Genomic DNA, 12,500 nt, shown 5'->3' with positions numbered 1-12,500 from the left:
CTTCTACTCAGAGCTGATCGTGACTCCCTTAGAATGATCACTCGACGTAACTTCTTCATTCCCACCATCAGGGAACGTGTGTTACGTCAGTAATACAGACACTCACTCTGGTGTTGGTTCTCGAACGACTGACTCCTGAGGAACACAAACTCTGCTTCGCTTGAAGTCTCAGTCAACTCAAGTTTTCAAGCTTCACAAAAATACAGAAATCCAGAAGCACCATTACAGTATCATAACTCTTCACAGATGCTGCAGATGAAAGGCTAACTTCACCTGTGTTATAGTGGCCGTTCTTACTCGTCTCAGACGGCACTCAAAAATACAGTCAAACACAACACTTTATTGTGTTAAACCTTTATCTTGTGTTTCCTTAAACATTCAAACACAAGCTTTATCCATAAATGACAGACAATATGGTAAGAAATCTGTTTCTCCCTTAGTTCCTTTCCTTTAAGTGTGTGTAGCCATTAAAGAAACAGAACAGACATTATACACCACAAAACATGGGAAATAATACTGAAATATAAACATAGGAAATATCAGAATTGCCTCTCAAAGAAAGTTACAAAAGATTATACTTTCAGTTATCCACTCTAATATACACATTATTGACATATAAAACTGGCTCTTACAAATGTGGTCGTGTAGGTTTACAATTTTTGTTTGTGGTTATTTATTCTTATTTTTTAGTAGCTTTCCAACAGTGTATTTTTAATTTTATGTATATTAAAGTCAGTATCATTTGGTTTTCCGCCAAAATAAAAGTATTGTGGTGTAAAACAATTAAGACAGCCATAAATATGCAAAAATCCAAAAAGGGTTAAAGTATAATAACTCTTCACAAATGTGGTCATGCAGGTTTTCAGTTTTTGTTGGTTATTTTTCTTATTTTTAGTAGGTTTACAACAGTGTATTTTTAATTTAATGTCTATTAAAGTTTGTCAGTGCCATTTTGTTTTCTGACTAAATAAAAGCTGTGTGGTTCAACGTTTAAAAGCCATCAATATTGGAATTGGAATTTGTACTGTTGATCAAATTATTATTATTATTATTATTATAATTATTATTAAAAAACATATTTTACAGTACTTTAGGGTTAGTATTATTACTGTAATATAGTAATTATTATTGGTTTGTTTAATTAATTTGATTTGATCAAATATATCAAATGTAAAAGGTGTGAAATGCCTTTGACAGATGTAGTTAGTCATGTTGTATCCTATTTTTTAAACGAGTTATTTAACATATTTTAAGTAGGTTTCCTACTGTGTACTTTTAATTTAATGTATATTAAAGTCAGTATCATTTGGTTTTCCACCAAAATAAAAGTTCTGTGGTGTAATGCCTGAAAACAAGTAAGACGGCCGTAAATATCAGTATTGTAATTTTACGGTTGTTCTGTATTAGTTTTAGTTATAATTATAATTATCAAATATTTTTATTTTACAGTACTGTGTAGTACAGTATTATTACTATAATACTATGAAATAAGATTTAATTTTTGTAATTTAATAAAATATAAATGGTAAAATATTCAATATTTTAATAAAATTATTAAAAGTTGCAAATTGCAAAAGCACCATAAGAGTATCATAACCTTTGACAAATGTAGTGAGTCATGTAGCTTTCCAATGTTTTAATCAGTCATTTATCCGTCTTTTAGAAGGTTTCCCACGTATTTTCAACTTAATGTCTATTAAAGTTCATCAGTGTCACATGACTCAGGTGTAAAATATCCCATAATCCCTGCTGTGTTTCTCAGCGCTGCTTAGAGCCAATCATAGGCGATTGTGATTGAGATTTGCATAATTCTTTAGTTAGAATTCAGAGCTGGATTGATTATACAAAGATGAAACCATCATCCAATCACGTGTCTTTCCTGCAGTGACATCACAGAGGAGGATCTGGAGGAGGCGGGCATCCGTGACCCCGCCCATAAGAAGATCCTATTGGCCAGTCTAAAACAACAACAGCAGCAGAAGTGAGCCAATCCCGATCCAGACCGGACTGAACTTTGCACTGGTAGAACATTACCTGGTTTTAATTGTAGTTTGTGATATTATTTAAACAAGTCGACGTGTCGAAAGGATGTTTCACTACAGCCCCGCCCTTCACTTCCTGTCGTCTGGAGGAAGTGACATCAGCAGAACATTCCTGAAGTGTTAGTTATTAATAACAGTTTGTTTTTCGTGCATGTTTCATGACTTTAAAGGAAAGGGAAATAAGCCAAAATCAGCCGTGACTTGAAGCAGTTCGTGTGTGTTCGTGTGTGTTCACGTGTTCGTGTGTGTTCGTGTGTGTTCACGTGTGTGTGTTCGTGTGTGTTCACGTGTGTGTGTTCGTGTTCATGTGTGTGTTCACGTGTGTGTGTTCACGTGTTCGTTTGTGTTGACGTGTGTGTGTTCGTGTTCATGTGTGTGTTCATGTGTTCGTGTGTGTGTTTGTCAACGTTCGTTTCTCTTGGTTCAGTGTGTCACTCATTTGGAAGCATTTACAATCCCATCATCCTGCACGGATGTCTGGTGTGAGGGAAAGATGGCTATAACTCAGTCCTGTCACCAGGTGGCGCTGCACCATCATGATGATTGGAGAGAATTCAAGAGATAAATTCATATATTACATGTGAATCTTTTTCTATTTGCTCATTGATTCTGATGTGAGATTGAAATGCTGATGAGTTTCTAAAAGAGTTGAGTGTGTTTCTCAAAGTCTTTCTGTTTTCATCACAATAGCTCTCTGTGTTTTATTTAACAGTCTTTAATGTTAGAATTATGGGTGTTTCTCCTAAAATGCATGTAGCAGAATTATTCTAGATATCAGTTATTTTGTGTGTTAAGTTTTAACTTAAGAAGTTTTTCCCCTTTCATTCATTTATTTTCTGTATAATCATTTTTAACAGTTTAACTCAATTGTTGTAAGTTAATATTTGTGTTTGACTGCTAAAGGACTGTCCTTTTAATGTTTGTTCTTTTCTTTTTTTAGTTTAATAAAAACTACAGTTATGTTCAGTAACAGAGCGTTTCTCATTGAGCTTGAAATAAACATTTTTGTGGAATTTGTAATTACATTTAAGTATATTTATATAAGCAAATGTAATTATCATCATAAATAAACTCTGTGAAATTTATAATCTATTATAAATTATCATTCAATACATTACAAACCAAGAAACCTAAATAAATTAAAGTGATTACATGTTATTGTTTTTTGTAAAAATAACTAAAATATACAGTAATTTTCATATATAATATTTAGTAATATTATTACATAGTCTCAATGTCTTTTGATCAACTGGATCTGCATTAACAAAAGTCTTCAGGAAAAAAAGTGAGGTTCTTTATGTAAATAGTAAGTTTGTTAGAATGTTCCTGAAAGCATTTCTTCCTCACGTCTCGGATGTTGTGGTTTCCTGACGGCGAGACACAGATTTGGGGCTTTTGGGCTTTTCATTTAGTGTTTTATCAGTCTAATGGAAAGAAAACATCCCATAATAGAACTTGTAAGTGTATATTTTTAATAACGCCATCTATTTGCATCTGTAGATTTAGATTTCAGCTCATATCTTAGAAAGCCGTGTTCTCTAGATGAGTTTTGTCCTCCACTTCTGCAGCACTGACACACACCAGAACTTACAGCTTTATTCATATCTATATTCTGAAGGATTTTACAGAGGGGTTTCTTCATAACATCATTTGAGTGATTTTTTTTTTTTTATCATTTTATTCCAAAAATGGTGCAAATATTATAATTTTTCGGTCTGTTGACTATTTTCTGATGTATGGAGTGATGAAAAGAGATATCCAGAATCCACTCAGTAAAAACCTTTCACTCTAATATGTTAAAAATATTAAACAAGAATTTTGAACCTGGCTTTATCCAATGTTCAGATTTTTGTTTTAGAAATTTAAGCAAATAAGTTCATATTTAGGTAATGCCTCATTTGTATTTAAACATAACTTTTCAGAAAACTTGTAATATATATATATATATTTGCAATGCTTAATGTACTCAATCACCTGAGGAAGTATGAGGATATCTAGTAGTTATGTTTTACTCTATTCATCTGGGGTGTCTGGTATTGAGAATAAAATGACATGCTATTGTCTGATTGCTATCGTCTAACAAATCCAAAATTACATAATTCATAAATCTGAAAGAGTTCCAAAGCATGAAAACGTTTTCATCACTTTATATGATTGAATTTAGGCTTTTATTCACAGATAAACTGATCAGCAGAAGATAGTTTTTCAGAGTGTAATTCAAGCATTTTAAACAAAATTTCTAATGTTTTTGTGCAAATGACACTTGCTTTGATTTTTTTGTAACGGTATGAACACGTGTGTAAGTTCTTGTGTTTTGAAAATAGAAATAGTAAAGTAATTCCTCATGATGCTGTAATGTTCTGTGTGTCCACTGATCAGATGAAGAGAATGAGAGATCTGATGGACATCTTCATTTTAACTGTCTTTATTTTGTCATTTTTATGGATTATATACAGCAGATCATTCATGAAACACATGGCGTGCACTGGAGCCAGTAAACATTAAAAAAAGAAGAAACTACATCGTATTTATATTAATATTTACAAAATATTTCTCAATAAAAGCCTAGCATAAAAAAACATCCCAATATTTTTTTTTTCCTTTTTCTTTTTTTTTTTCCCTTCAATAAATTAACTACAAGTGGCTTAACTATGCTTGTTCCTGGGGTCACACACACACACACACACACACACACACACACACACACACACACACACACACACACACACACACTCAAGAGCTTCAGTGAAGAACCACATGATGAAGTCATCAGTGAGAGGGACAGACGTCTCTACGCCGCTTCACGGATGCTGAAGCTCCCGCTGGACTTCATGTTTCTGGATCTTCAATTAAGAGGAAATGAAGAACTAATTCACTGACAATGAGCATTCATTCCAGCGCTGAGGATGCAGATCTTCAGGGTTAAAGATCCTCTCGTGAACATAAAGAGAGAAACATCGCAGCTGCAAGAGATGAACATAAGATGGACCGTAGAACAAACACACACTCACTCACACACACACACACACACACACACACACACACACACACACACACACACACACACACACACACTCACACACACACACACACACACACACACTCACTCACACACACACACACACACACACACACACACACACACACACACACACACACACACACACACACACACACACACACACACACACACACACACACACACACACACACACACACACACACACACACACAACAGAAGCGCCCACGAGTTCAACATGACAATAAATTAAACACTTTACAATAAGGTCTCATTTGTTGACTTCAGTTACTGCATCACTTACCATGAACTGATCATGTGAAATACATCATTAAAGCATTTATGAACCGTTCGTAATGTTAGTTTATGAATATCACAGATGCGCGTTGTTGATCATGTCAGTTTAAAACCTAATAAAGGTTCCAAAAGTGACGTCATAGAGGAACCAAAACTGTTCTAATGATCTAAAGAACCTTTAGTGGAACCGGAAGATTCCGTAGATGTTTGAGGTTTGATGCCAATATTGAACCTTTATTTTAACAAATAAAACTTTTAACGTTAAAAATGTATTATTATAATTGACATCAACATTAACTAAGATTATTAAATACTGTAGAACTATTAATTCCCCGTAAATTCTAATGGTAATAAGGTTCATTAGTCAACATTAGTTAACATGAACTAAGAATGATCAACACTTCTTCAGCATTTATTAATCTTAGTTCATATTAATCTCAACATTTACTAATACGTTATTACAGTCAAAGGTTGTGTTTGTTAACATTAGTTAATGCACTGTGAACTAACATTTTTATTAACTAAGATTAATAAAAACTGTAACAAATGTATTGCTCATTATTAGTTCATGTTAGTTAATACATTAATGTTAACTAATGAACGTTATTGTAAAGTGTTAATGTTCTGATTAGTTAAACAAGAGCATGCCTTAGGAAACTAACCTGAAACACACTCTCGACTCTCTGAGGAGGAAGGTTATAAATGATTGCATTAGACTAGTGATGAACGAGCTGCTTAATTCATACAGTTTAATTAAAATGAAAACAAACTTAATTAATTTAAACTAAATCCGTAAAATGATCCCCTGTAAGGTTCCACGTAGAACCCTGATTACACTGTATTTGAAGGTGTCATTGTTACAGTGTAATTATATATTTAAGTACTGAGTAATATTATGTACTTACTATAGGGTTAGGGTTTAGTTGAGGGTTAGTTGCATGTAATTATGCATAATTTACTGTAATTACTATGGTAAGTACATGTACTGTACTGATAAAGTATCTTTATGAGCTGCTTAATTCACACAAATTAAAACTAAATTAAAAGCAAACCCATAAAATGCTCCTCTTTATGTTCTCAGTATCTGTACTAACACATGCGTATTCAGTCCAGAGTATCACTCTAAAGATGCTGGGTTGTTTTAACCCAATTTTGGGTCAAACATTGGATTAAAAATGCCATTTCAAATTTTAACCCAACGTTTGGGTTTGTCCATATTTGACCCGGACTTGTGTTGAACGACCCAGCCTCTTCAGAGGTCACCTGATGCAGAGAGGGTTAACTAGCGTCAGCACATGAGACCTTACTGCCGAGTCCAGTTCTACACGAGTGACCCAGTTCTACCCTGAGGAGCGCCGGGACCTCTAGAAGAGGTTGGTCTTGATTGTGTTGGGTTTCCGGTGGAAGGTGGACAGAACTCCGGCGAACGGGCCGGACGCCACACTGTCCGCCGGCTGCCAGGCCTTCAGCAGGTCCGGCGTGGGTCCGGCCGAGCCCAGGCTGGGCCACGGTGAGCTCTTCAGGCCCTGGTGGAGCGAGGGCGAGATGGAGGCGCTGGTGAAGCCGGAGCCGGAGCCGGAGACGGGGCTCGGACTGAGGCTGCCGGTGCCGGGACTCCCCATGTTCCCGGATCCGGGAAGAGACGCGGTGCTGTCGGGAGTCGGGCTGCACGTCGACTCTTTGGACTCGTCATCCTCAGAGGAAGAGCGAGTCTCTCCGGGCTTCTTGGTGCCGGTCGCTCCTTTAGAGTTGGCGGCGCGCTCCTGTTTACGGAACTTGGCCCGTCGGTTCTGGAACCAAACCTGAGGAAGAGCGACGACATCATTCAGGATTACACGTCCTAGAGGATTAATGCTCAGTTTTTGTCAATTAAATGATATTATCAGATACAATTGTTTGATTTTAATTATGATACACTCTTAAAAATACAGTATTAATGTTCATTTTTAAGTCAAGTCACCTGTATTTATGCAGTACAGAGTGTTTTAAAGCAGCTTTACAGAGATAACAGGAATATAATGCAACAGAGTTTGTGGAAGAGAACAGAGTCACAGTCCAGATGAAGTTCAGGGAACGTTCATTTCTGGTGTAAAAAAGCTATTCATTTATATATATATATATATAGACAAAACATGTATATAAATGTTTTGTTGTTGTTGTTTTTTGTTGATATGTGTATTTTGTAAAATGTCTGTATGTATTCCTGCAATAAATAAAAATGAAAGAGCATGACATTTGTTACAGTATTAATGTTCCCTTTTATTCTTTTACATTATATTAACAGATATCAAATTTAGATTTTAATTATGTTACATTCTTAAAGGTTCTTTATGAGCAGTGATGGTTCCCTGGAGAACCTTTAACATCCCGAAGGGTCTTTAAATATAAATGGTTCTTTTATGATTCTATCGCATTACTGCAAAAACCCCTGTTGGAAGCTTTATTCTTAAGAAGATTTGAACTATATAATGCTTTAGAAATATTTTGGTTACTCTTTATTTTAAGGTGTCATCATTACAGTGTAATTATATATGTCAGTACTGAGTAATATTAAGAATTTTTCTTTCTTGCAATTGCTTTCTTTTAACATCGATGGTTCAATGTATAACCTTTAACATCCTAAAAGTTCTTTAAAATATTCCTCACACTATAGAATTAGAACTATATATAGTTCTAATATAGATATAATATAGATATATGACTATATGTTATTTTAAGGTTCTTTGAAGCAAAAAAAATATTATATTGCATCACTGCAAAAAAAAAAAAAAAAAAAAAAAACCTTGTTCAAACCTTTATTTTTAAGATGCTGAATTTGAACTATAAGAAGAATAAATACTTTAGAAATATTTTGGTAACTCTTTATTTTAAGGTGTCATTGTTACAGCGTTATTAAATATGTCAGTACTGAGTAATATTAATGAACTACTGTAAATGTACTTACTCTAGGGTTAGGTTTAGTTGTATGTATTTAGGCCACGCATAATTTAGTACATGTACAATCTAAAAACAAGCTGGGTTGTTTTAACTAAATTTTGGGTCAAATATGGACAAACCCAAACGTTGGATTAAAAATGCAATTTAAAAATGTAACCCAACGGCTGGGTTTGTCCATATTTGACCCAAAATTGGGTTAAAACGACCCAGCATTTTAACACTGTAAAATAAAGCGTTACCAATATTTTAACGCGTATCTGCACGTGCCCAATGCAGCCGCTATAAATCTAAATTAATTACATTTGGAAGAGGCCCATAATATAAGATTAATTTTCCTATAGTTTTGCACTCAGTGATGAGTTATGAACATGCGGCTCACCTGCACGCGCGCCTCCGTCAGGTCGATCTTCAGCGCGAGCTCCTCGCGCGTGTAAATGTCCGGGTAGTGCGTCTCCGCGAACACGCGCTCGAGCTCCTTCAGCTGAGAGCTCGTGAAGGTCGTGCGGATCCGACGCTGCTTGCGCTTCTCGTTCAGACCGGACGGGTCCGAGAAGAACTTGTACGGGACTGAAAGATCAACGAGACCGGGACAGTCATGAAGAAGACCTCGCGTTTAACAGCAGTTCACACAAACACATGATTCTGTAAATGGTGCACATTTATGTCTGATTATTTATTTATTTTAAATACGAAAAAGGAATGTTTTTTTGCGTTTCATTGGGTAGCAAATAAGTGCAATAAAATATATTTGAGGAATGCGTCCGTGCATTTGTATTATTATGATTAGAATTAAATTAAGCATTTTATTTAAAAACGACACACTATAAGTCACATTTCTGATATGAAAATGCGATAATAATTACACATCATATAATGTAGGCTACATTTACCGCGCAGAAATATCAGGCGAGACAGGATCGTTTCTCATTGTCTTTTTCTGTCCAATAAACGCTCTTTTTAATTATAGATCCGTAAGACATAATTCAATTAATTACTTTAAATTGATTTGCGCCTCAAATTATATGACACGAAATTTAGGCTAATTGAATTAAATTAAATTAGCCTAAAACGTAAAACTCGCAAAGCTTTAGAATTATCGTTTGATTTTTGCAACTGGGTGTAAATCAATTATCCAGATGAAAGATACACATGTGTAGCCGATCAAAGATACAAGATAACGGCTCTTTATCGGCATCGAAGAGTCGATGGAATGCACAAACGATTCTTTATTAAAACGGTTCACACTAATTAAAAAAAAAAAAAACGGTTATTTTAGGAACTGATCGCTGAAAGTTCCAAATAACGTCATTAGAATTCTACGTTCTTTTGGAACGTTTTTAAACAGTGAGTCGTGACGTATAAATCGCTACATTCAGAACGAGTTTTACATGTTAAACAAAGAAAAATGGCTAGTTTTGCGTGATTAACACGCGCTTAACATTCCACACCTGTTATTTTCAAGTCGCATTGCATATGAAGTGTTTTAGTTCTCGCACATGCATGTGTGTGTGAGTGTGTGTGTCACCTGTGGAGTAGGGCGCGGGCTGGTGTTCTCTCAGCGCACCCAGCGCACAGCTGGCGGACCCGAGCGTTCCGCACCCCGGGCTGGAGCTGAAGCCGTTCCGGATCGGGTTGTACTGGAACGCGTTGCTCTGACTGCACGAGTTAAAGTCCGCGTACGCCGACGCCTCCATCGCCGCCATGCACGAGTCGTACGTGTTCAGATACGAGTAATCCATTTTGTACATGTGGAGGGCGGAATGATGGAGACGCAGGTGTGTGTGAAGGTCCGCTCGAGGAGTGTGTGTGTGTCTCGGTGTGTTCCGCGGCTCTGCTGCTCGGTGTGTTTATAATAAAGTTGGAGTCCGGGAGACAATGGCGAGGCGGTGGTCTGTGTTTGCATGACAATGTCTCAGTTCTGAGATCCTCCTCCCTCAACACACACACACACACACACACACACACACACACACACACACACACACACACACACACACACACACACACACACACACACACACACACACACACTCTCTCTCTCTCCATGCATCTCTAATGCACCTCCGCGTTAACCCTTTCCAGCATCATCTGCTACACTTGTGCTTCACTATTTCATCTAATGCTCCTTTTTTTTGCATTTTATTTCTTGTTTAAACGAGACCTGGAGCGCACATATCCCCGCGCGCGCGCACATATAACTCTAAATAAATGACTATTAATGGCTATTAAGACTAATGGCATTAAGGCGAGGATGGGCAACTTTTCAAGAGCGGGTAAATGGGTCCGTCTTCCTCATGCTAAATGAATTGTGGGATTGTTTTAGCTTTAATGCGGCTCTGGTTGGTAGTGTGAGAAGTTTAATTTGATTTCGGGAATAATGGCCTTTATTTAAACCCCCCAACGCTGCATTTAGAGGCCGAATGAAATAAAATGATCGTAAAATTAAAATAAACGATGAAATACTAATTAATGATGACTTGAAGTCGTTAATTGCACGCGTTTATTCGATCTGTTTTCATCAGAGATGAGTGGACGGAAACCTGCTGCTCACAGTCACGCGCATCTGTGTGCTGTCACTCACTATTACGCGCGCGTTTATCAGAACTCTCTGAACAATATTAATTAGACATGGATATTATCCGCATTATAGGCCTACATGAAATCATTATATGTAACATTTAACATAAAAATCACGTTTCAAAAATTATGCAATAATAATCGCATTTAACGTAATCAAATCAGAAACAACATTTATTTCCATGCAGCTGAATATGTCATTTTTAACCATATGTGTCATGGATTCGTTTGACTTTTGACCCTGTAACCCTCTCTTTGTGCGCGCGTAACCTGGTTATCCCGACGCGGCCCCGGGCGTGCGCGTCACGGCGCGTTTGGATGATTTCGGGTGACGCGCGTCTCAAACTTCATCCATCAGCGTCCGCATCACGAGCGCAGATTAACGACTGTACCGGGAAGTGACGAGACACACACGACAGCAACAAGTCTTCACGGACACCGGAACCTTTCAGCACGTGTTCATCATCTCCGTACACACCTGAGGAGAGCTCCGAGCTCACCTGTGTGTGTGTGTGTGTGTGCGATTCAGAACGCGCTTTGCATCTCGTTACAGATTTCATTGTTAAATACTCAATAGCATATTGAAATATGGCATTTTAAATATACAACTTAACGAATGAATAAATGTATTTAATATTCAAATATATATATATATATATATATATATATATATATATATATATATATATATTTTAATGCAGTGGGTTCCCAAAACCATTTTTCGCTTAGGAGATTTTAATCAAAATAAGCTTTTGTGCAGTGGAAATATTCTATGGATGTTAAAAGTTCTTTATGGAACCATCGATGCCAAATAAAGAAACATAAACGAAATAAAACCATGTAAAATTAAATTAACGAATTGTCTGATTCGACTGTTAATTTAATATTTGACATCGTGCGCGTGTAATGAAAAATAAATGCTGACGTGACAGATTGCGCGTTATTTCAATCTATTTGGCTGATTCACTTTTAATTTTAATAAGACTTTTTGTTGAAATTAGCCTACATAAAGGTTCAAACAAACAAATGAAAAAGTTTTGTTGGTACTAAATAGCAAGTGTCCCGCGCGCGCGCCCGGCGGGTTTCAGACGGGTCACTGTTTACGCGCGTGACACAGACGGGTCGCGTCTCATCCTTTCCCGATCCTTCATCCCCCTTTCTCTCTCTCTCATCAATCTCTCTCTCTCATTAGCTCAATCTGCATTCAGCAGTGATCGGTCACCGGGAGACACACGCACGCGCGCGCGCTCGCTGTAATGGCCCGAGCATCGGATGCGATTACTGTCAGCCAAACCAAACCAACCCAAACACAATTCAATTATCCCGGAGAGCACGAGACCCTGCGCTTTCCATTTATATATTTATTTTGCGCTCGGAAAATGCCCTTTTTTTGTGATGGCAAAGCAAAATATGAGTGTTTTCGAACCACAGGAGAAATTAATGGAGGCTCTCGGACAGACAGTAAGTGCACTAATGTTAAACGCTGGTTAGTGTAACTATCGATCAACAACAGCATGCCAGAATCCATCAAAAAAATGAAGAGCAGCGCGAGCGCGCTCGGCCTGACCCGTTCCTCAGCTGTCAATCACAGACCTCAGCTGTCAATCACAGCACAGTTATTTACACAA

At 37.0% G+C, this 12,500-nt stretch overlaps 2 protein-coding genes and 1 long non-coding RNA gene across 3 annotated transcripts in view; 2 read left to right on the top strand and 1 right to left on the bottom strand.

Moving 5' to 3' along the window:
- inppl1a (inositol polyphosphate phosphatase-like 1a) overlaps positions 1-3,012 on the top strand; it is a 43,155-nt gene extending 40,143 nt beyond the window's left edge. Inside the window, exon 27 of the mRNA XM_082179924.1 lies at positions 1,886-3,012. Coding sequence (XP_082036050.1) covers positions 1,886-1,985 — 100 coding nt within the window. The 3' untranslated portion in view covers positions 1,986-3,012. The remainder of the gene's footprint in view (positions 1-1,885) is intronic.
- Positions 3,013-5,135: 2,123 nt separating this feature from the next.
- On the bottom strand, positions 5,136-11,488 carry phox2a (paired like homeobox 2A). Its single transcript, XM_082180268.1, has 4 exons — positions 10,295-11,488; positions 9,821-10,228; positions 8,675-8,862; positions 5,136-7,160 (listed from the first exon to the last, which is right to left on the bottom strand). The coding sequence occupies exons 2-4, from the start codon at positions 10,041-10,043 to the stop codon at positions 6,723-6,725; spliced, it is 849 nt and encodes a 282-aa protein (XP_082036394.1). The 5' UTR covers positions 10,044-10,228; positions 10,295-11,488; the 3' UTR covers positions 5,136-6,722.
- A 74-nt stretch (positions 11,489-11,562) lies between these two features.
- LOC309506512 overlaps positions 11,563-12,500 on the top strand; it is a 4,770-nt gene continuing 3,832 nt past the window's right edge. The window contains exon 1 of the long non-coding RNA XR_014208821.1: positions 11,563-12,500. This exon is cut by the window's right edge and continues 2,685 nt beyond it. This is a non-coding gene — a long non-coding RNA (uncharacterized lncRNA).

This window comes from Leuciscus leuciscus (genome assembly GCF_965113295.1).
Source record: "Leuciscus leuciscus genome assembly, chromosome: 9".
Taxonomy (NCBI): Eukaryota; Metazoa; Chordata; class Actinopteri; order Cypriniformes; family Leuciscidae; genus Leuciscus; species Leuciscus leuciscus.
The sequence above is the reverse complement of the archived record's forward strand: the minus strand, read 5'-3'. Positions and strand labels throughout refer to the sequence as shown.